Raw genomic sequence first — 24,367 nt, forward strand, 5'->3', positions numbered from 1 at the left:
AACAATTAACTAACTTTCTCTAATTAAAATTTTAATTTACTTTGTGGTACATGTTGAAGTTGCAGAAATGAAGCCGGGTAATAAACTCATGTGGACTTAGCAGAAACATGACTCTACCGCCAGCTTCGAGGCATCTGTCCATAAAGTGTCTCATGAAATAAGATGGCATTCCAGATTATACTTTGCCAGAAATATTCTTCATGAAATACGCAAGTAAAAGCTAGCTAGAATGCCAGTGCATTTTTTTTTTCACGTTATAAGGCCCAACTAATTGTGCGGGGGCGAGTTAAATACTAGGTATGCTTCGAAATTGGGGCGATTATAAAAAGTGTGAAAAAAAGAAATGCCGCCCTGTGGTCTCATTGACAGTTTTCCTACTTCAGCAGTTTTCTTACTTCATCACAACGTTAGGGTGTTAAGTCCCAGCCAACAGTTCAGTGGTGTGCCCAAAGAACAGGCATATCGCAAAGCACTTGTGGGCTGTAGCAAATTTCTCAAACGTATGCAAGTTCATGCTTGTGTCTTTCGTAAAATTTGTTGAGCGTGAAACGTTGACATTACGGGATTTTTCAGGTACGGAACAAATCCCGCACTTTCAAAGCCGTTCGTATGCGCAATAACAGCTCGCAAGAAGAAGCGGTGGTCAATCGTGATGCAAACGAGATTATAGTGAAAGAACCATCCAATGACAAACATGTTGGTTAATACAGTACCTGGCCACTCCTGTGAAATATGCACTTTATGGCGAAACATATATGTAGAAGCTGTAACGTTGGAAACTCACCTCATTTACCTTTCATCGAAAGTAAGCTTCCGGTAATTCTGGAATGTCTTTTGTTCATAACTTGTGACATAATCGTCTGCAGCGTTAGCAGTAAAATACAATACAAGCAAACAAATGTTTTTACGTGTCAATGTTTTCCGATTTTATTTCCTTCAGGTTACAGTGCAAACAAATACCGAGTATTAAGAAAGACACTTCGCGATATACCGTGAGGTCCAGCACCGCGGTTATCGCCATCGATCGGTTTTACGTAGGTGAATACCTTGGGCACAATGCACTACATTTAAGAAAAAAACTATACGAACACCAAAGTTGTAGTTTCTGGCAGTCATTCCACTCTGTTCACACTTTCACTCATCCACGAGCACACACGCTCACGCACTCGTTCGCACAAGGATGGCACAGCCATATATTTGTGCTGTACGGCAGTGTCCGGTGGTGGTGCCCGAAAATTTCAAATGACGTGCATGCCTGCCTGGTCATGCACATAACCACGCATACATAAAACAAAGGCAGTGATTGAAAAGAAATCACCAGCGCACGATGTCAAGAAGTGGGGCGCCTAGCGAGCATTGCTTTGTGTCCAAAGCAGCAAAGAATTCATTGGATGACACCTGCTTCGGTGATGACATTCCGTCTTCAGGCGCATAAACACTAACGGTTACTTTAGCACCTGCTCACAGACTTTTCTTGCGAGGCCGCACATAGCAAGACTCCTCGGCTAAGCTCTGCTTTGTCTGTGCAAGTTCGGAAGGCATTAGCACAGCTAGGGTTGAACGACACTGTCTCTCGCTCGCGCCAGAAAATGCCGTCGGATCCGGTGCTCCGGAGCAGAGAATTGCCTCAGTCGATGTATTTGACTTCCCTCAATACGATCGTCCCCTCTCGCACGGTCGTCTTGGAGCGGCCGGCTTGGAGGCACCGAGAATAGTCCGCGCCGATAACGCGTCCAGGCACTTTCTCTCTCTTTCTCTCTCTCAGTACACTGCGATGGTCGCGTCGGCTCTCACGGCTCACACAATTGTGTTGTAGCCAATGGAGTCCATGTATATGTTGTTATCTATCCACTGCAGGTGCCTCGAGACACGTGTGTAGACGCCAGGGTAGCCAGCCACCCCGCAGCGATAGCCGAAAGACACGATTCCCACCGCCGTCCAGCGTCCCTCGTGGTCCAGCATGAGCGGTCCGCCGGAGTCGCCCTGCGAACATTTCAGAAGACGCGCAGTTGGTGAGGAATAGCACGCACCATGCCGTAAAGTGCTAAGTCAGTGAACAAGACAATGGGATAAAGGGACATCGAAGAGGCGACTATTTACCTAGAGTTTTACGAAACAGAACTGATACAACTATTACATTTCTCACTGCTTATTCAGACTTTATTCGTCGACAATGGTCACGTCGCGTGGAAGGCCTTTACTAAACGAACAACGATGTGAAAGGAGTCAGCCAGGCTGACACCTACAGCTTATAATTAAAATTTGTATTTCTCTCTTTCTAGTTCGTTTTCGTGCGTGCTTCATGTGCCAGTATCGTACTTTAAAGCATTCTCTATAGCAGTAATTATATCCGCATTAATTCTGACTTGTTTTCTGTGCAGTGATGATATTTCATTGTACGCACATTAGTGTCATATCATAGCCAGCAAATTTGCTGAAAATGCGTAAATAGCTTAAACTGGTGTACTCCATGTCTCGAAAGAACCACCAATATCATCACCGAATCCAACTGGTATGACCATGACCAACCTTTAGCATTCTGTCTGTACATGGGTGGTCTAGCCGCACAGCCACGTCTACATAACACAACCGAAAACGTAACTGCTATAGTTACGCAAAAAGCAACGAATACGGGAGGCGCTTCTCAGCGTACACTGCAGTGGCACACGTGAAAGCATCTGCGTTCACTATAGACGGTGAATAATAATGGGACACGAACGAAAAAGAACAGCAACCGGAGGCGATGGCACCCCGCTGGGGTGTGGCCGAATAGGTACCTGACTATACGTGACGTCTGTGGTTTGAGAAAGTATATGAGCAAAGGTCCCGTCGCAGAGGGATCAATTTACGGTCGTGCTGGATAGTCGGACGAGCCCCTCGTTGCGAAACCGGATTGCGGCCTGGCCATGGAACTTTGACCCTGCCAGTACGGCGCAGCGTTCTCGGCTCCCCCGCCCCGGGCACCTGCGGCTACCGAAGAGCGCGGCGCCCGAGCTTATCACGGTGTGGTGCCACGTCGGCAATTATGCTCGGTCGAGTACGCGATGGCTGGCGCGGCTTTCGTGATCGCGGGGCCCCGTGGATGGCGTGATGCGCTGACGTGCTCTCCGGGTGCTCGGAATGGATGTGCGCGCACGCTATAGCGGTTTCGCACCGCACATGCAGCACAGCGGCCCGCCACGAGACGGAGTGCCTGATCGATGACCGTTTGCGTGGCTGCACCTCTCTATGCGCGCCGCGGTCAAGTGGGTCAGTGAAAGTTGCACCGCCGGGCCCATGTGTGGCCGGTGCGCGTGTGCCGCGGTGCCTGCTGCAGGAGGTGCTTTATTTTAGCGGGTGCTTGGGCGGGTTAATGCCGCGGTTACGTAGAAACGCGTCTGCTTCGCTTTAACTATAGTTCAGGGAAGGCGCGCCGGCAACACTTTCGACGTGGGCGTCCCGCAGCTTGCTCTCCGATCTAAACCATAGCTCTTACGCTGGCAGGGTCGTAAAACGATTAAGGGGCCTTGGTGCTTGAGAGCTTTATTTAAACGAGACACGGCGCGGTGCACACCTAAAGTTACAAAGGCGCGCTCATAGTTTTCATCGGTCTTAAGAACGACGGAGACCTGCCCAACTCGCACGGGCGTAATACCCGACCGAAAGTACACAAGTGTGATTCCGCGCGAGAACATAAATTATATTACGAAATGAACTTCACTTTAGCGATAATGTGGGCCCCAGGTGATAAATATTGGTTACAAATTGACGATAATCGCTGTGTGGATGGTTGTCTTGCAGACGAATTAATTATTCTTCGAGTCGTATATATAAGACGCATGGTAAATGTACGAGTCGCTTAATTAATGAGATAAAATGCATAAATATATCAATCGACTGGCTCTTTCGCTTAATAGTTGCGCATTTAACTTAAACCTACAACCCAGATGCTCCCATAAGGATATTCTTTCTCACAAATGCCCACCAATCACTTTCGCTTCAGCACCGACCTAATGATTTCGCATTTGAGCGCACCTAACTAAGCAAGCGAATAGGCAAGAAAAAATGTTATACAAAATCCATAATTGAACTTCAATAATTCAACTTCAATAAGCTTAAATAATTCGCTCCTTTCCTTCTGGCCCCTGCTTTCTTTAGAAAGTTTTGCTGTCATAGTGGGAATATTGTGGGGAATGCCACATGCTTGTTTGCTTTCCAAACAAATATATAGCGTTGGCTAGTTGGTGCGACATTAGGAATGGTAAAAGAGCGTGAAAGACACAGACGCAAGGAAAACGTAAAACACACTCAGGCGCTGACTGGCAAGTTCTCAGCGTCTGTGTATGGCTTCCTTCCGTTAGTGCATATCTCGCTGCTTTATCACGCCTAGTGCTTGTTTAACTATTACATGAACGAAGCACTGGTGAACAACTGTGCTCAAATTTACTTTGTGTGTGTATTCCTAACTTCACTAAAGTATGTGATCGATTTAAGTGCACACCTTGAATTAGATTTGCGAAAGGTACAAACCTTCCGCAAATCTAAGTCAAGGTATGCTGCGCTTAATTTATGCATCGCTTACAAATTTATCGGTGCGCTTAATGCCGGCCTTGTCAAGTAAGCTATCTGCACAAGTAGCGAGAACTGGGTGAGTTTGTAAACCTTCGTCTTTGTCTAGCTGTTGCTCTGACAGATCATGAGCTATCTGCTAAGGTTAGCCTCGCAATTTCAATAAATATGCATCATAAAACAACATTCATGTAAATTAACCCACTGCGGTAGCTTAGTGGCTATGGCGTTGTGCTGCTGAACTCGAGGGTTCGATGCCGTCCACGGCGGCTCCATTTCGACGGGGGCGAAATACAAAAAAAAAAAGAAGAAGATTGTGTACTTAGATTTAGGTGCACGTTGAAGAAACCCAGGTGGTCAAAATCAATCTGGAGTCCCCTACTGCGGCTTCCCTGGTAATCAGATCGTTGTTCTGGCACGTAAGACCCCAAATTTATATTGTTCATACATTCTTGTAAACTTTTTTCTAATTGTTGAGCAATGAGAATAGAGTAAGCCGTACGCACGCATTGAGGACAAAATGCCCGTTGGTTTTAGACGCATAAACAAAGAGAAAAACTGAGAGAAAAAAAAGAAATAGTTTCACTGAGGGCATTTCCCTCGTTCGCCATTTTCTTTCTAACACGAGTAAGAAAATAAATCTTGGCGAGTCGATAAACCTGTTCAACCCAAGGAACAGCCGAGACACGCACGTGGCAACGGCTGTTTGAACCCATGCTTGCATGCTTGGTCGCGACATCTGCTTATTTCCATTTCCTCTGCACATTTTGCCTTCTTCCAAGACAGCTGTTCCTAGAACGATAATTCCTACAGTCCGAGTGTCATGTCCTTTTTTATATTTTATTTCTTCGTAGGCTTGCTTGTGCGAGAGTAAAAAAAAAAAAAGGTGGGGGGCGGCATTTGACGAACGCCCTCGTTTTCCATTCCCACTGCCGGTCACGAAACAGAATGACTACGCGAGGCGCGAGCCTCACGTGCCAGGCCCGGCGAACTCTCCACCTGCCACTTGCTGCCGCCGTCTTTGACGGGGAAGGAAGGGGGTGGGAGAGCCAATTCAGAGGCGGCTGTCGGTGATTTCCCCGCCACGTGTCGGCCCGTCATGGAGCATAGGCGCGAGCTTCCAGCGCCATAATGGTCGCAGCAGCAAAAGAGCAGCGAGCAGTGCCGTTGCCTCACCTAGCGGGTAATCAGCGGGCGGTTCCAGACCAGCGCCTGGTCACTGCCTCCGGACGAACCAGCGCGAAACGAACCGTATAGGCACGTACGCACGCACACACACTTGAGTGGCAGCGCTGAGACCGCGCTGCCACAACGGTCATTCTGTTCGCACCGGACGACAAGCTCATCCGATTTTAAATTCGCGTGCAATCCGGTCTCTCTCTCTCTCTCTCTCTCTCTGTGTGTGTTTTATTTGTTTTTTTTTTCGTTTTACTTCTTACAGGCATATATGTTGGCGAACTCGTATTAGTCGCCAAGCATGAAGCTATCACCGAAGGCTGACGGCAAGGAATGTTGATGTCTTATATCGCGAAATACGCTTTTAGGCCTCCGCCTGGTGGCAGTCGACATGCCTGAGCGCCCGCGTCCTCTGCTTGCCGCTACGTCATGGAGCTGGGGCAAAACACAGTCGCTTCCTGCTACGCACCGGTACTACGGGACAACGTTCTTTTTCTTCTTTTCTCTCTTGTTTGTTTTTTTTTTTTGGCAAACGCTCCGCTCCCTCTCTAAAAGTCCGAAAATTTGCCGCCACAGAAAGCGAAGCTTAGTTCGCTAGCATGTGGGAGAGGGCGTCCTTCGCGTGGCCGCTTTTCTTGGCGATGACGCGTCGGGGCGCATTGTGTACTACTCGCAGCCAGCAAAACCATTTTCGTTACGCTTCGAGACGCCTATAGTGTGCGTGCATCAAGAAACAGCCCAGAACAGCGACTCGATAGTCACCTGACCCGGCGCGATGACCGCTGCAGCGGTCGCAAATTTGCAGTTTGCCCGCTTATGGTCAAATGAAAAGGCGGTGGCAGTATCGGCAAGACGCTGCATGAAATCAACGTAGCATAGTGACGAAAGGCATAAAATCGGCCTGCTGACGACCAGACGACTGGCTCCGACTAAGAAATTGGCCAGTCAGTACGAACACTCACTCAGAGGCGTATATTAAGATGTTGGTATACTTGCATACCGGTATACTTGCATACTTGCAAGTATACTGCGTAATGCACTCTGCATATGCTTTTCTTGTACGCATACAGACTCGTCATAGTGGTCGAGCATGCAACTTTGGAGGAGGATTGAGAAGTTGGGGAGGAGTACATGCAGGAGGACTATCTCCACGGAGTCAGGATCATGCACACCGCTGCGCATTTGTTTACTACTTCACCGGTGGTGATGCAAAGTTGCCTCTTTGCGGCTGTGCACTTCACTGAGGGGAGAAGGATTTCACGAGCGTCGGAGACATTTTTATGTGCGATTGTGTTTGACGGATGATACTACCATATACCAGAGCTGAAGCGGATGGGTTAGTAAGAAACCTACTAGGTCGGCCACTTCTCTATCTTTCAAAGCATGCGCTCTCTGCGGAGGCAGGAATATATGTATATTTTTTTTTCACTCGGAATACCGACATTGAAGTCAATTCTACAGAGGATGCGCAGAAAGCATCGAACGTTCACCGCGTAGACGCGGCCTAATAAAACGTTTTGCTTCCATGACTATTTCCTGCGCGCCATTAATTAATGACTGTCGGACCGCTTGTCGGCATTTTCTCTCCTTCGCACGTCACCATCAGCACAAAGACAGGAAGCCGCGATAATTAAGCGTTTTGTGGGAAAACCTATAGGCACGGGTAATCCGGAGTGTTGCCCAACAGCGTTGCATCTCAAAATAAAAAAAAAAATCATATTAAAAGGTAAGAGACGAGTCCTTGGTTCGTGCGATTCGCTCAGCGCGGGCGATGTGCACGCGCGCTGGGCGCACCGCCGCGTGGAAACTCCCCGCGGACGCCGTGTTCATGCCGCCCCAGACAGCGTCCCGCCGACGACCGCAGAGCACAGCGCCGGCACTTACACATAACGAGAGCGTAAACATCATCGCTCGATGCACGCGGTTTTCATGGAGACCTTTTCTAGAAAGAGTCTCGCGCCTGAATGCGTACTCGACATGAGTGTAGTTTGGCATTGCGAGCTTCCAGAGTGTCAGCAAACATGAAGGCAAATGTAAGATCCCGCAGTTATGCCTAATACATCTCGCGGAGGGAAGAGAAGGAGTGGGGGGCTGTGGGGGGCTGCAATGAAAGGAGGTAATAGGCGGAGGAGGTAATAGCTTCGTCCACGAGAGTCCTGCGATGAACTACGGAATATCTCTGCAGTTCAAGCTTGCCTTCGATAATGCCATTGGAGTGCTCGATAAAATGGGCATCCGAAAGCTAAGCTGTCTTCTCTGACTGCAGATATGCCAACGATTTCAGGGCTTTTTTTTTTCTCGCTCTTTCTTTCTCACTCTTTCTTTCTTTCTTTCTTTATTTCTTTCTTTCTTGTCGGCTTCTGCTGTAGGGCATTTGTCTGAATGCCGCCTATGAATCCAGCTCACGTCGAACAACAGTTGGACGACATGCTTTCTCTGTCTCCCGTTGATGGATACATTATTGAACGTCCGGCAACGTTTAACGCGACCCGGGCTTAGGTCTTCCACCACTCACTTTTTCTTCCCTCTCGCTTGATTCGCACCCCCCCTCCTCCTCCAGTACTATACGTACGCCACACCAAATGAAGACAACCCTATATATGGCTAACCTGCCGTGGTGGCTTAGTGGCTATGGCGTTGCGCTGCTAAGCACGAGGTAGCGGGATCAAGTTTTAGCCGCGGCCGCCGCATTTCGGTGGGGGCCAAATGCAAGAACTGTCGTGTACGTTGTCGTGTCGTGTATTTGGTGCACGTTAAAGAACCCCAGATTGTCCAAATTAATCTGGGGTCCCCCACTACGGCGTGCCGCATAATCAAATCATGGTTCTGGCCCATAAAACCCCATGACTTAATTTTTATATAGATGGCTCACCTGTAAAACGCGGCGCCCAACACGTTAGTTCTCAGGCAAATATTCCGCCAGGCCGGATCGACCGCATCATCGTTCAATAAATATAATGGCGAGGCAACGAAAAAACAATTATTAAGTAAACATATCGAGCTGATAAAAATCCCGTGTATCAACTATATATACGCACACTCGTTGTCACAACAAATATCGTGTTACAGCTACTGACCAGCGTCGCGAAATGGTACACTTCGATCTTAGCTAAAACGCTGAGAAGCGATCGAACTATTTTGAATCGAGGCCGAGTCAACATCCCGAATGACTCATTTTACCTGCACACCCCAGCACGGAATGAGTTGCCCTCTCTGCAGTGGTGACGCAATCGTTTCTGAGTAAGGGAACAGGGAAGCCGGCTGGAGGGTGACCTGTTGATGGCGCGGCCATAGTTCAAGGATGGAATGTTTGCAAACAGAAAGACATTCCCGCAACGTCCATGCAGACATAAAGAAGCGCAACGCCTGTTGCCTCCCGTAAGGTCTATTCCTGGCTCAGTTCCAAGCCCGGTATAAGTGCGGTCTGAAAATTGCAGCTCACAACAGGTAGCCAGCGGACGAGAGCGTCTATGCAAGACGCGTACGGAGATGCGTACAGTTACGGGCTACCAAGATCGGGCACAGCTTGTATACGTCCCGCCCTGTAATGGAAGCGCATTTTCACAATGACTGAGTGCAGCAGTGGGGCTAACGACGTGACCGCCACTAATAGCCCACAATAGGCAAGGCATCCGGGCCACTTCGGCTAAGCAGCTCCTCGGAGCCATAATCAAGGAGCCAAGAGGGCGCAACCAGTTCTTATTCTGAACGCACTTCTGGTCGACAGTTGCGTGCTCCTCCAGTGGGCGCAGTTATGTGCAGGTATGCACAGCCTATCCATCTGCTTGCCGTCTTCGAAGGCGCTCGGCTACGGCGCCAGTGGTCGTAATCGCGCGCTTCGGGCCACCTGCAGGTGCGCTCCCCTTGGCATCAAGCCTTCCCAGGTCAAATGCGCGCCCCTGGCCCGAATAAACGTGCTCCCATATTGATGCTGCTGTTTGTAACGTGGAAGTCCGGGGAGAAGAAAAGTAAACCACCAGGAGTCGGCTGCCACCGCGGTAACATCGATAATGATCTCATATTGTGATGTCCACTCAGTTCTACTGGCGAAAGCTTGAAATAAGCGTCGAAATAAATCTGCAGAAGCTGTTCTATATATATATTCGCGATTCTGATGAGTGAAGAGAGAACTACAGGAAGTTACACTTACGTTCACACACAATGTAGATGTTATGTAGGCTGCTTTCTTGTTTCTTTTTCTTTCTTTATTAAAATGCATAAATACTAGAGACGGGTCAATATCAACTTTACGAATATTAAGTATCGAATATCGAATTCAATATCGAATAGTCTAACGCAGACGCATATGCTTGCGGAAGGAACATTTATTCCAGTATAATTAGGTAGCACGCCCATACTGGCTAATGGATATAGGACAGCTAAGTCAGATAGAAGTGACCAGTTTTAAGAGAAATATCGCTAAATTGTCAGTTAAGAACCTGCACAGTTTATCTTCGCAACAACTTTCAGAACTTGGTTGCAAAGCTTTCCAAGATTGAAGGGCTACTTTATGACTAGCTTTCCAAAAACGCCAAATAAACGGTTGCTGAAAAATAACAGCAATTTGGGCGGAGAAAAAATGCCGTTGAAGGACTTGTATGCCGTAGACACATATAAAATGCATGCTTGTTGCGAGAAAAGCGTCACTGGTTGTAGCGTAAAATATAAAGCTCCTACTTGACTAGACTGCCAAGAGCACTAAAGGCCAGAATACAAAAAAAAAAAAAATCCCAGGCTGTCATGTAGGCTTCCATTACCAACTTTGTTGGCTTTGCCTCACTTCTGACAATTTGCGATACTTTGTTCAGCAGACAGAGGACAGTAACAATACTTTAACAGTCAGTTGGCGCGAAATATTTCGTAACTTCTTTTAAGATTTGAAAATGCCGAATAGTTTAGTTTCGAATATGAATACGAATAGTTCCCGTCCAATATTATATTCGTATTCGAAAATAATACTCGGCCGTTTCTAATAAATACAGAAGCAAACCACATTTTTTATATCGGAAACGCCACCCCTCTGTATTCTGTTATGTCACCGTTTCTTCTTTTTCTATTCCCCCTGTATTGCAGAGATGAAGGCACTCTTCTTTGCGATCCCTTTGTTGTCAAGTTACCGTTATATGAGCTGCTGCTCATAGTGGCGCTCACTTTCAGAGCGCTGAGTTGACAGTTATTGCATAAAACGAGCCTGCAGTGCTGTTTAACAGAAAGAAGCAGTATCTATAACAATAATTATAATTTTTTGTTTTGTCTTTGTTTTTACTGTTGAATCAAAAAGAAATAAAGTAGCCAAGGTATGTTATACCTCAATCTCTCCACATCAACCAATTTATAACAGAACAAAACAGAATAAATAATGACAAATTTCAATATTCGGAAACTCCTGATATCATCCAGGCAATAACGCAATCACTGTATCGCGAGCAGTGGCTTACGATGCTCATTATCGATTCGTATACACAACGGAATGTATTACAAACACATGTTCGTGTGATTGAAAGGTAACGCTTCAGCTGATAGTTTGATACGCCTTTTCAAGAGAAAATTTCCTTTCTCCAATATCGCAGAAGCATGGCGTGGCCGTTCAACCACCCACCCCTTATCTTCCCCCTTTCCCCCTTTTCCCGCTTTGCTCCTGTCAATATCCTACCCCTACGGCCACAGGATAATTCAAAGTCCGTATTCACAAAACATATCTCACGTACGTACTAATCGCGATTGGCTGTTGTAGTGGCAAACGTCTCCTTATCACGCCGATCGCAACCCGACCACCGGTTAACGAAGATAGGCTCAGGTCTTCATAAGAGAAGATTCGTGAATAGGGTCCTAGGTTCGCACAGCACAACGAGGCTGTTACGATGCCCGCAGCTAACAGGCTTTCTCTATAATGCAACATTTTTTCCCGTGTGTTTCGCAAGCAAGATGATAAATCAAGATCAAAACCAAACCCGTTAGAGAAAGAAAAGATGAAGGAAAATCTGTGGTGTCGCCATTGACAAAAACGTCGGCTTTCTTTTCCATGCTCGCGCAGCGATTCGGCAAACACGTGCCCGAGCTTCGCAATGCATGCATGCTGTAACTGTTCATATGTGTACAGTGCAGAGAACGTTGCTCCTTCAGGCCCCAGAACGCGACTGCGAGAAGTGCTGCTGGTGGGTTCCTTACCTGGCAGGCGTCCTTGCCGCCCTGAGGGAGGCCGGCGCAGATGAACTCGGACGTGATGCCCCGGCGGAAGGGGTTGCCCCGGAGCTTTGAGTAGGACTCATTGCACTGCTTCACGGGTACAACGGGCAGGCCGTTCACCTCCTGCAGAATGTCGCTGCGAGGACCACCTGCAAAAGCGAGTGGTGGTCCTGCTCTCGGCACTTTGCCTCGCACAAACGCCACCTGGCACACATGTTGCCGCGATGACGCACCACAGAGGACCTCTGTGGACGCCTGCCAATCCCGACGTTTGGAATATCATTAGCGAGGGCGACTGGCCAATGGCAAAGAGTACTTAGAAAAGAAAAGTTTCGTGAATCCAGCCCCTGGTAAGTTTAGTGCGGATAGTGCTATGTATGTGGGTGCTCTCTCTCTCTCTCTCTCAGACACACACACACATCCTAACATGACTCTCTAGCGCCACAGAAATTATGTGCACCTCAGTGTCTACACAACTATTTGAGCGCAGTTGGATGCAGCTCATGCCTGTCGCAAGTCATGTGCTAGTTGTGCATTCTTGGTGGTGGTGTTGTTCGTCGTCAGTGTAGAGTATGTTGTCATCAAAGTTTTATTGAGGCCACGCGATGGGGGTTGTTTTTTTTCTTTCCATTTTGTTTTTCACTTGAATAGGAGTTGTATCTACTGCTTGGATCAGAGAAGACATAATTTTTGGTGTGAAACAATCATGACCTGATCCAACCATCGATTCCCACAACTTCGCCAATTTATTACCATGACGTAACGCTAAAAGAAATGGTCTAAGGGCAAAGTGGGAGCTGGTAACTTCAAGGTTACATCGAAGCGCTTGCATTAAAGTGTGCGTGTATGAGTGTGTTCGTACATGTGAGTGTGTTCTTTTGTGCTCTGAAGCAACTTGCTAAGATCGTACCACAGTAACAACGGCGGGTAAGCGGCTTGCACCAAACTTCAACTCAACCGCAGTCTCCGTTTTCTGCAAGCGTTTATTACAAGAGTACCGAACGCATCGAAAGTCCCCGACATGTCGAGTGGTTGCCCTTGCTCTCCCTCGGCACGTGACCTTTACTCGCCACCGTTCCTTTTTATATATAGAAGGCTGTGGTGGGGTCCAAGCAGCCCCGTGAAAGCGGAATGAAACAAAGCAACCAAGATAAACGAATGGGGAAAAACACCGACGCGTGTACTATTACACTTTTATGCACGCGTGTCGCTTTTAAACTCGTGGTGTCCCAATCTGCAAGAAGCCTCAGCGAACCACTGCGCCGCTTAGCGCAAAAAGAAAGAAAATGAGAGAGAGAGAGAGAGAGAGAGAGAGAGAGAGAGAGAGAGAGAGAGAGAGAGAGAGAAGAAAATTCTAAATTGAGCTAAAACAATTAGGAAATGAGTCATTTGGCTTTGCGCATTTGCCTTTTTCATTACGAGACTTAGCAGTTACCATGGGGTTAGAAGAACGTTAAATTGAGATAGTTGGAATGGTGATAAGCATGTTAGTCGAGCTTCCTTAACACTATTAGGTGGCGAAACAGCTCTTTCGCAACGTGGTTGAAGGTTGTACATGATGAGATTCTGTGAAGTGGCATGGCGAGTGAGCAAAGCGCAGCTTTGTGCTTTTATAATGTTTGTTTCCTGAATAAATGTGCAGTTGTTAGCGCTCTTACCGTCATTTGTTTGCGTGCTTTCTCTGGGTGGTTGTTTGGTTTGCGCTTTTATGGGGAATGAATCCTATGGGGTATTTCCCGAGGAGCCCGCGATGCTCCATCACGAAAGCGCAAAAAGGTGCACTTGAAACGCGGTAACATGCACATTTGCATACTTTAAATGAAATCGACACTGTTTACCGTAAGTCATGGTAACAGCAACGCGGGCTTCGATGCTTTAGTTTATTCTTCGTGAGGTGTCGAGGTAGCGCATCCCTGTTATTAAAATTACCAGGGGCAATATGCACTTAAATTCAGCGCAAGTATAGTCATGTTGTAACATGACATCTGGCCCCGCAGTGTCACATGGTTTGCTCTTGCAAATTATACTGCGAATGTCAACGTATACGGCCTGACAAAATGCACTCAAAACACCCGAACTGTGGGCGGCTATTACTATTATTTAAGGTAAACGGCCTCGGTTACCTATAAAACGTGAAAATGGACAGCTTTATAAAAATCAGCGCGTCTGGAGTGCAGGGCTGACGCGTTGTAGTGCCGAAGTAAACACGATGCAGGTTACAAACCGAAAATAGCATTAGAGTCATCGGATATGTAAAATTGCAACGTAACCCTCAAAGACGAGCAAAATACAACATCATCTGCTGCTTCGTAATAAAAACTTACTGTCACTCATATCGAGACTTTTACTGAAAAAAGAAAACAAAACTTAAAATGTCATGTTATCATAAACAGCATGTAGACGACGAGCTGACGATATAACCACGGAGTAATCTGACGTAACCCGTCCTTCATCGTTACTTCAGAATAACGGCGAGGAAGGGGGACGCAACAATACTAGCTATTGGTGCGAATAAAAAATTCCAGGACCTGAAAGAGTAAGTAAAAATTTTCCTGTAAGTAACTTCTGTTACCGCCGTCGCGACAGTCGGCGTCAAAAGTTTACGGACCGCGGTATGTCAGAAAAAACTTAGTATTTCCGCAGCCGGCCGCGAAACCTGAAACAGCATAGTGCTGTATGATTGTAACCTGGCTATGATTGCAATTACTCGGAAATTCAACGTTTTCACCGTAAGCTTTCGGCGCCGACTGTACATGCCGACGGTCTATGTGCTTTTCTATGGCCCATACTTCGCCAAGGTGTCGTGTTAAGACAGTGACCCATTCATACCCTGCTCCTTAGGCTCTTTTCTTCTTATTCTTCTTCTTTTTTTTATGTGGAGTGATAAGACAGAACCCCTTTTGACAGCTTCAGACGGCCGCAAGATAGCGTTGTTTCGGCACAGGTCAGGAGCGAAGCCTCGGACCAGCGTGCAGTAATGACTTTGGTCTTTCCAACACGCTTTTCTGCAACATTACGTCACCGTTCGTCGACACTTGACCACCTTTCGCAATGGCACGGACGAAGAAATGAGAGGCGGCGCTCACCGAACATGGTGTCTCCCCATCCGAGGACGGTGGCCTCCTTGCCGACCAGGTCCGAGTGGGCGAGGTCCGGGCCGGGCAGGCAGACGGGCTTGATGAGCGCCAGCGGGACGGACTCGGTGAGACGCAGCAGCGCGATGTCGTTGTAGTACTCGCGCCGCACGTAGTCCTCGTGCTGCACGAACCTCTCCACGTTGTACACGCGGCCCTCGTCCACGCGAATCTGTCCCAGGCGAACGCCGTACTTCTGCGACGGCCTGTCAGAGAGAGACGCCCGCTGCCGTTGTTCATGTGCACGCGCTGTTCGCATTATACGAAAGGAACGATCACTCGGATATCATTAGCCTGCAGCCTGAGAGCAGTCGCGGTTTGCGAATAAATTGTGTGTAGCCATTTATTTATTTATGTATTTATTGATTTATTTATTTATTTCTTTTACCCTCAGGGTTTGCACATTACAGAGGGGAGGGCATATTACCGACGAAAATTCGAAAACCAGTTGATACAATCACAATAAGAAGCGTTAACAATCACCAGCTTAATACAAAAATGAACTAAAACAGCCGCAACCAAGCTAAAGCAGAGTAATTTGAACATCTAAAACCACAAAACAACAATAAGCAAAAAAAACAGAAGAACAAATTCAATACAAATAATTAAGCAATGTTAAGCATGTTATTCAAGAATTCCTTAAAGCGTATTGTATCCGTGATAGCTGTAGCTGCTTCTGGCAGCTGATTCCATTCGGAGGTGGTTCTAGGTAAAAATGCATGGAAAATAGGTTACAGTTCTACGACGAGGAACATCAACTTTTTGGAGGTGGTCAATTCTAGATGAAATGAAAGGAGGGGATTTAATGAACTGATTGCGGAGATGATTGCTGTGATAGTAAATTTTATGAAAAAGAGCGAGCCGGGCTATTTTACGCCGAATTGTAAGTTCTGGAAGGTTAAATAGTGACTTTATCACGGTAACATTGGCTGTGCGGTCATAATTGGATAAGATGAAGCGAACGGAACGATTCTGCACTCAGGTTCGTTTATCAGTGTAGTACCAGCGGGATCACAGATAGATGATGCGTATTCAAGTGACGGACGAGTGTAAGTCGTGTAGAGAAGCTTTTTAAGTGATGCGGGTGCCATATAGAAGTTTCATCGAAAGTACCCAAGTGATCGGTTAGCTTTGGTGACGATGTGCCTCACATGATTGTTTCATGATAGGTTACTACAAATGTTAACACCGAGATATTTGTAAGATGAAACAGACTCAAGAGGCGTATTAACAATATGATAGTGTGGTGGTGCTAATAAGGTGCGAGATACGCGCATTGATTTGCATTTCAAAATGTTCAATTCCATGTTGCACATTTGTCACCAGGAATGTATGGTATTTAAGTCGGTCTGAAGTAAGGCAACATCGACTTGGTCAGTTATTTTCTGATAAATTACACAGTCATCCGCAAATAGGCAAACCTTTGAAGAAATGTTATCGGGTACGTCATTCATGAAAATTTAAATAAAGTAAGGTTCCCAATACAGACCCCTGGGGAACTCCCGATATCACTGGCTGGACTTGGGAATCAACAGTATTTGCGGAAACAAACCGAGTACAGTTAAAAAGGAAAGCTCGAATCCAGCTTAGAATATGAGGATCTATATTTAACTGGCCGAGCTTAAAAAGTAGTAAATGCTGACTAACATTGTCAAATGCTTTAGAGTAATCTAAAAAAATAGTCTATTGTGAATCCAGAATCACGATCATTCTAGTAAATGATGCAGGTCGTTAGTAAAGACTAGAAGCTGTGTTTCGCAAGAAAAATCCTTGCGGAAGCCATGTTGTGAGGGTGTAAAAAACTGGTACGACTCAAGAAAATTGACAAGGTGAGTGAAGATAATGTGTTCAAAAACTTTACATGGAACAGATGTGAGTGAAATTGGACGGAAATTTGATGGATTGTGTGTTACCCCAGACTTGTGAACTGGCACAACCTTACCTATCAGCCAGTCTTCCGGAAGGCTAGATAGCTGCAGGGACTGTGAAAAAATGCATGCCAAAATGATAGAGGAGTATTCAATATTATTTTTCAAGAGTTTTGTACTGATGCTGTCGACGCCACATGATGATGATTTTTTCAGTTTCTTAATGACTATACGAATACCCTCAGAAGTAATAAAGATGGCGTCCATGGGCAAGTAATGACGTAATGGCAAGGTACGTTGTGCATTGTTAACTACTAGGCGAGAAAAATCCTTTACAAATGTATCATTTAAGACAGACGTACATTCTACGTCAGGTACTGGATGTCCTTCCGTTGGTAGCAAAGCTAGCAAAGCTATAAAGTATTCGCTTTTGCTGTTACCAGAGGCAGTGCTTACACCTAGAGGGAGATTGGCCACGCAGAAGGAAACATAAGCCACACACGTGCAAGGAAAGGAACGAAATAAACAATCAAAAAGTAAATATTACGTGACACAATGACAGTAAAATTTCATTTGGCACAACGCGCACATACGCACGCACGCGCAGACACACGCACAAAAAGAGAGAGAGAGAGAAAGAGAAAGGCATCACGATCAGCGCTCCTACAACATATCAGCAAAATTTCCAGACGTAATAATCAATATGGAGAGCTGCTATAATGCACCCATGGCTGGCATCCAAATGAAATGCACCAAGAGGTAAAGTTAAAGCTATAGATGACTCGTCGGAAATTCTAGAAAACATCCTGCGGAGAAGCGACAGCAGCAAAGAAGAAAATGGTCAACTGTTTCAGGGGCCGAATTAAAAACGCTTTTCTTTCGTAAGTTATCTTCGCCATTGGCCGGTCGCCTTCGCTAGTAATAAGTCCAGCGTCAAGATTGGCTGGAATGTTTTCTTGCAAACAATTCTAGAGTAACAACTTTTTATGAATACGGACCCACGTTTGTTATAAAGTCGCATCTTGTATTTAGGTGCTGTCCGTAGCTCCTTCCTTTTTTTCTTCTTCTTTTTGCTCGTAGTGGTTAGCACTTAGTACTCACAGCAGCAAGTCTAACTTACTCCACATTTGCCTTATGCCTCAATTTAGGGGAGTATAATCGTTAAATTAGCGTCATTGGAATTACTAAATGGATTAAGTGAAAACGAAAGCCTGAATTCATAAATTTTATAAATTCATACTCAGCAATAATTGGTATTATGAAGGGCATCGGCCAATCACGGCACAAGCACCAGGGACCGAATTCGCAGTATTCATTATTTTTTTCCTTGACTGTCTTCGCTAATAGCGTTAGCATCAGGATTGGCTCGAAATTGCTCTTACGCTAGTATTGTTCGTAAGAGCAACTTCGAGCAAATTCTGAAGCTGGTTATATTATTAGCGAAGGCGGCCGACCAATCGTGAATAGCTTAAGTTAAATCGAGTAGCGACGCAAGAGAACGGATAGGCAGAAGGAAACGGACTATTTAATTTCATGTACTAACCAGCACAAGTTAGCATTCTGTTGTAGTAAACACCTCTTACGAAGCAAAGGCTTTGTGAATACTAGCATAGATTTTCTAGATTTTTGTAGGCGTACTCTTTCTATTATCTTAAATTACAATATAAATTATCGATCGTTAGGGCCGTAAGGACGAACACGTAAATAAGACAATAATAGAAGAGAGAAGCGCCATAATATGACTTTCCACGAGTGCTCTTGTGCTGCATATAACCCGAGTCGCTGTAACTCACCTGTGCCTTTCGAAGCAGTGGGCAGCCGACAGAACGTATCGATCGTTGATCAGAAATCCCCCACAGAGGAACTTCAGCTCGCTGCCCATTAGTATTGCAGCCTGGGCAAAACAAAGAACGCAAAGAAAGCATTAATGAGAGCCACTTACCCAAATATTGAAAATGCTTAACATCGTTGGGCTCGGTGCAAGTATCATCCGCGAATGCGTTCGTATGCAGCTTGTGCTTTTGTTACTCTGAGAGGTACAACCGCAGTCAGAAGGAAAATGTAAATGAGGCCAACGGCGTGCCCCCCGAAAATCACATTGCCGTTAGTGTGGCTGGACATCTTTGCCGGATCATGCGAGTTTGGGATGATGATCTATCGAACACTCGCAAAATGGGGTCGCGCCCGCGCCTTTTTGAAGTGCAATTTATTCTTCAGTCGAGGGGCGGCGCTGTGCTCCACTTTGTGCTCATAACATCCATCCATGCGTCCATATATCCATCCATGCTATACCGTTCCCGTATATGGACTATGGAGAAGTCTGTATATGTGGAGAAGTTAAAGCCGACAAAGAGCTTTCGGTCAAGGCCTAGTATGCGGGGATAAGCCTACCATGGAGTATTCTATTTAGTGCGGGTCCAAAACTGAAGTGACATGCAGCAGTAAAAAAAAAAACCAGAAGCACGAATAACTTAGCAGCGCAAGCATAGTTGCATTTCCGAATAGTTCTAATTGAAGAAACACCAACCAAATACTTCGAAACGTTACGTTAAACCTAATAAGCCTGCACCAACCAATTGGTTGCTGTTTGTGTATCGAGTCCAATTTCAAGTCTTGCTCAACCAGGCTGACTTCACTCCAATGTTCACCATCGATATAGACAGTAGCAACACAGGTGCACTTTTTCTAAGTGCACCCCCGGCAGACGGCGCAAACGCACTCCGGAGCGCATTATTACTGCACTAAAAAGGGCCGAATGGCGCAAGCACATGTAGTCACAGCGTTAGGTGCCTACGGGCCAGTGGGTGTCGTGCCTATAGCAGAGAATGTAGGGAGGAACCCACCATCCAGGGCCAGGTGTTGTAATCCGCCTGGCCTCCCACAACGAGGCTGACCGCCGGTGCAATGGCCTTGATCAGGTCCGGGTCTGGCACGCGGGCATCCACTTTTCCCGTCCGCTTGGTGCGCCGCGGACGGTGCGTGGTTCCCGGCGGCCTCGCTCTGCCAACACCCACCTGCGGCCGCATAGATACCGTCCATGCTGGTTAGCGAAAACGGTCGCAGCATGTGAGGCAAGCGCTTGGAGTTCTTGCGTGACTCTGTCGTGACTTTAGAAAAGTAGCAAGCGAGAACATGCTATATGCACCGCTTACGTTGGCCCCGTTCTCGACACATGTGCTGCTTGGAACCACATATAGCGCCAAGTTACACAGAAGGTTAGGAAATTACCCTCTGAAAAATCTTTCGAATAAACATTATCTTCAAAAGGTTGTTAAAAGAGATGCGAGATAGGGAAATGCGTCCCCATACCATAGACGTTTTACGCGCGGAAGCATTTCGACAGGCACGAGATACTTCCATCATATCCCCGACCACCAAGAGTAGCCACGCAAGGCGTCATGTAAGCGATTCCTTGCCTTCTTCTTGGGCGCCCAGTCGTTGCGCCGCTTTTTGTCCTCTCTCGAGAAGCCTTTCTGGAGGAGGACGTCGTTGCCGAAGCCGTGGCCGCGCGACCCTTTGCCCCAGTCGCGGATGGCGCGGGCCTGCCTCTTGGAGAACGTGTTGTAGCTGTACCAGTCGTTGGACGCGCGGCCGCCGCCATCGGCGTAGCCCCGCTGGTTCTGAGGCGGTGGCTCCCAATACTGGTGGTGGCTGCCACCGCCGGTGATGTGGTTCCGGTCGCCAGAGGAGCCTCGGAACTCACTGTACTCGTACTGGTTGTGGCTGCTCACCACCTGGTTGCTTTGGTAGACGCTGTAGTGCACGTGGCCACCGCCGGAAGGTGCGGGCGCCGGTGCGGGCGCCGGGCTCCGCGCCGGAGCCACCGCCGCAGGGGCCTGCCGCTGCGGCGGTGATGCCCGGGCCGAATACGGGGGCGTGGTGGTCAGGTAGGCGGACGTGCTCCGCTGGTTCAGGTTGTACCCGAAGTTTGCACTGGGCCTCAGCGTGGGCTGTGTGTGGCCCCGCAGCGGTGGTGCCACCGATGCTCGCCGGCTCGCATTCGCGTTCGCCTGCACATGCAGAAGCCGCGTTGGCCCGGTCGGTTCGCATATATTTCCCGCATCGCTCACTTCGCAGCCCGCCTATGTATACCTTGAAGGCTGCCGTCCTCCGGCGTGATTGCGTAGCACGAGCATTGGCTCCTGCTTTTGCGCGTCGGTGGACGCCGGCCTTTACCTTCCCTCCCTCGTGAAACTCTTCCTTGAGTTTGTCGAAGCGAAGCCATCATTAAATACTTCATCAGTGCGCGGAACTACCCATAACTTCTTCCATAAGACAACAACAAGTGTCCGGAGCCATCGCCCAATTTCAAGTCGTTTTTCACAACGTAAGGCGTGCCTGCCTTCCCCTCCTTTCTCACAGTACGTTGTCGGAACTATCGGTTCAAACTACTAATGACTTTCACGTGTGCGTGGAGGGCAGTACGAAAGTTAAGGGAGCGCAAGCGCTGTAGCTTTCTGAAGCCGTTCCTTTCACCCTAATGTGACAGATTGTCTACCCCGTTTGCAGCTTGCACTGATGCTTACTCCCACTTAATGGTTACTAACAGCAGCAAATTTGAACAACTTTAAGTGCAAATCGTAGCATTTTTTTCTCTGTGTGCCGTTGACATTTTGTGACTTTCTCTCGGGTTTTATAATATCTATAGTTCCATAGTTTCCCACTACTATTGAGCAAGCGGATTGGAAGATAGTGTTATTAAGTACCATATATTTATATAGTGTGAAATTACAATGCATTTTTGAAGATGCCGTGCGTGCCGCTCAGCAGGTATCAAAGGGAAACAGTTTGTTCAGCCCTTGGCCACTGAATGTCTGCTGCACTGTCTTTTAAGCAATGATTGCAGGCGTTGTCCCTCAGTCAATTGCACTGCATTTGTTGTTTAATTGGCAAACACATCAACTAGAACGGCATACGTCTGGTACTGTGTAACAAAAATTATTTCACCTACATTCAGGTCACAAAGTTTATTTTTCTTTTATGTTAAAAGTTCGCAGTTTAATCAAGTTTGCAAGATACGGTAGTCAGCGTCTGACGCTAAATTCCATTGCTTCCTTTCGGCGGCTACGTTACGTACTATCTGTCACACCAAATAAATTTGCATCAACGACACGTTTAGTGTAAGACCTCGGAACCCACGTATACACCTGAACTACATTCACTATTAGCGAACATAAATAAATTGCCGAAGATCTCTAACCTTTGAAGGAGATGTCGCCGTCGAGTAAACGTAGCTTTTCTTCAGAGTTGAAGGAAACCGTGTCGAACTCGAACTTGTAGACCGCGAGGTGCTACTACTGGTGGACGATTTCAGCGTGGACGTTTTCGGTATCTTCGTCGTGGCAGAAGCGTTGACTTGGGGGACGACCAGAATTCCGCATTCTGCGTGATGCAAAACGTGTACAACATTTCCTTTCACAGGGAGGTCTCTAAATAGACTATATTTACTGACGCTGGTAGATAGCCCAATAATGCAGACCCACATAACCGTGGACTGCGGCAATAAAAGCATGCAGCGCGGACAATCTAAGCATGTTTACATGCACAGTCGGAGTAAAACGAAATGAGGCCGAGCAAACCGGATTTACTGCCGCTTTGGTTGACTTGCGTATTCCTACAGCTTGTGTCGCCGTTCGTGTTGCTACCATTTCAGTAAGATCAGCCGACTTTTGCAGTCCCAGACACAAGTGACTGGTGCTGCTGCTTGCGGGTTCAGGGTTCACATTTCGGCAGTTTTTTTTTTTTTCGCTACCATGTGAGTTCTGCGCAAAGTGGGGATATGTTACATGAAAAGGAACGCGAGTACGAAACATGAACACAATCAGAACGAAAATGGCATCCATATTCCCAACTTGTTCAGATTATTTCTCTAGTTGTAGTGGTCCTACAGCAACGGCAGCATAAGGAGCATGGCTGTCATCAAAAAAGGGGGCCGTGGCGGCGGCGACGAATAGCGTAATCAAACAGGGCAGACCTCATTAACACTCCCATTGCTTCTTCACGCTTTGAACAATAATTTTCGGTAAGTATGGCTGTTGAAAAACCTGCACGCACACACAAACACACTACATATATTGTCACGAAGAAGAGGGACGCTATAGTGGGCCATCCTCTCCAGCGCTTTTGGTCGCGGAACGCCGCTCGTGCTCAGATTCCGTGCTCCGCTCTGACGGTCGGCGTAAACGCAGGTGACTAATAAACACCTTTACTCTCTCTCTCTCTCTCTCTTTATATATATATATATATATATATATATATATATATATATGTGTGTGTGTGTGTGTGTGCGTGTGTGTGTGTGTGTGTGTGTGTGTGTGTGTGTGTGTGTGTGTGTGTGTGTGTGTGTGTGTGTGTGTGTGTGTGTGTGTGTGTGTGTGTGTGTGTGTGTGTGTGTGTGTGTGTGTGTGTGTGTGTGTGTGTGTGTGTGTGTGTGTGAACGAGAAGAAAGGGAACCGGGGGGCCCGATTTTTAATAATCATATCATAAGAAGCCAACAAAGACACCAAGAACAACATAGGATAAATTACTTGTACTTGCTGTGTGAGTTAAATAAATGATAAATTAATGAAAAATGAAAGTGGATGAAAAAAAACAACTGGCCGCAGGTGGGATACGAACCCACGTCTTAGCATTGCGCGTGCGATGCTCTTACCAGTTGAGCTTCCGCGGAGCCGTTTTCCCATCCACTTTCTGGGGTACTTATGCTTTACTACTAGAACTAACCCTGGGGTGTTAGTGGTGGTGCTCGCTAACACTCCCAGGGTTAGTTCCAGTAGTAAAACATAAATAACCCAGAAGTAAATGGGAAAACGGCGCCGCGGTAGCTGTGTCGGTAAGAGCATCGCACGCGCAATGCGAAGACGTGGGTTCGTATACCACCTGCGGCCAGTTGTTTTTTTCATCCACTTTCATCTTCCATTACTTTATCATTTATTTAACTCAGATGGCAATCACAAGTAATATCCCCTATGTTGTCCTTGTCCTTAGTGTCTTTCTTTGTTGGCTTCTTATGATGTATGTATGTATGTATGTATGTATGTATGTATGTATGTATGTATGTATGTATGTATGTATGTATGTATGTATGTATGTATGTATGTATGTATGTATGTATGTATGTATGTATGTATGTATGTATGTATGTTGTAAGAGTTGCCGGACGATCCTAGCGCTGTCAACCAGGTGTAGGAGTCGTCGGACAACCTCGCCGCTGCCACCATTTGAAGGAGTTGAAGGTCGTAGAGAGGAACTCGGTGCACAGGATTTATTTACACTATTTACATCTTAGACAAGACATACATCGACAGTCTAGCATGACTCCCATATGGAGCCCGCAAGACTAACATACAGCACACAGCTTACGAGCACACAGCTCACGAGTACATTTCTAGCATGACAACGAGCACTCAGCTCCCGACGACGAGCACACCCTAGCAGCCGACAATCGCTGCTTAT

General features: G+C 46.8%; 1 protein-coding gene across 1 annotated transcript in view; it reads right to left on the reverse strand.

Moving 5' to 3' along the window:
• Positions 1 to 907: 907 nt before the first annotated feature.
• LOC142583188 (clotting factor B-like) overlaps positions 908 to 24,367 on the reverse strand; it is a 55,807-nt gene continuing 32,347 nt past the window's right edge. The window contains exons 3-7 of the mRNA XM_075693545.1: positions 22,113 to 22,294; positions 18,706 to 18,806; positions 14,997 to 15,250; positions 11,893 to 12,059; positions 908 to 1,983 (exon numbers count right to left, since the gene is read on the reverse strand). Of these exons, the coding sequence (XP_075549660.1) occupies positions 1,798 to 1,983; positions 11,893 to 12,059; positions 14,997 to 15,250; positions 18,706 to 18,806; positions 22,113 to 22,294 (890 nt within the window). The 3' untranslated portion in view covers positions 908 to 1,797. The remainder of the gene's footprint in view (positions 1,984 to 11,892; positions 12,060 to 14,996; positions 15,251 to 18,705; positions 18,807 to 22,112; positions 22,295 to 24,367) is intronic.

The sequence above is a fragment of the Dermacentor variabilis genome, chromosome 1 (genome assembly GCF_050947875.1).
Source record: "Dermacentor variabilis isolate Ectoservices chromosome 1, ASM5094787v1, whole genome shotgun sequence".
In the NCBI taxonomy this organism is placed as follows: Eukaryota; Metazoa; Arthropoda; class Arachnida; order Ixodida; family Ixodidae; genus Dermacentor; species Dermacentor variabilis.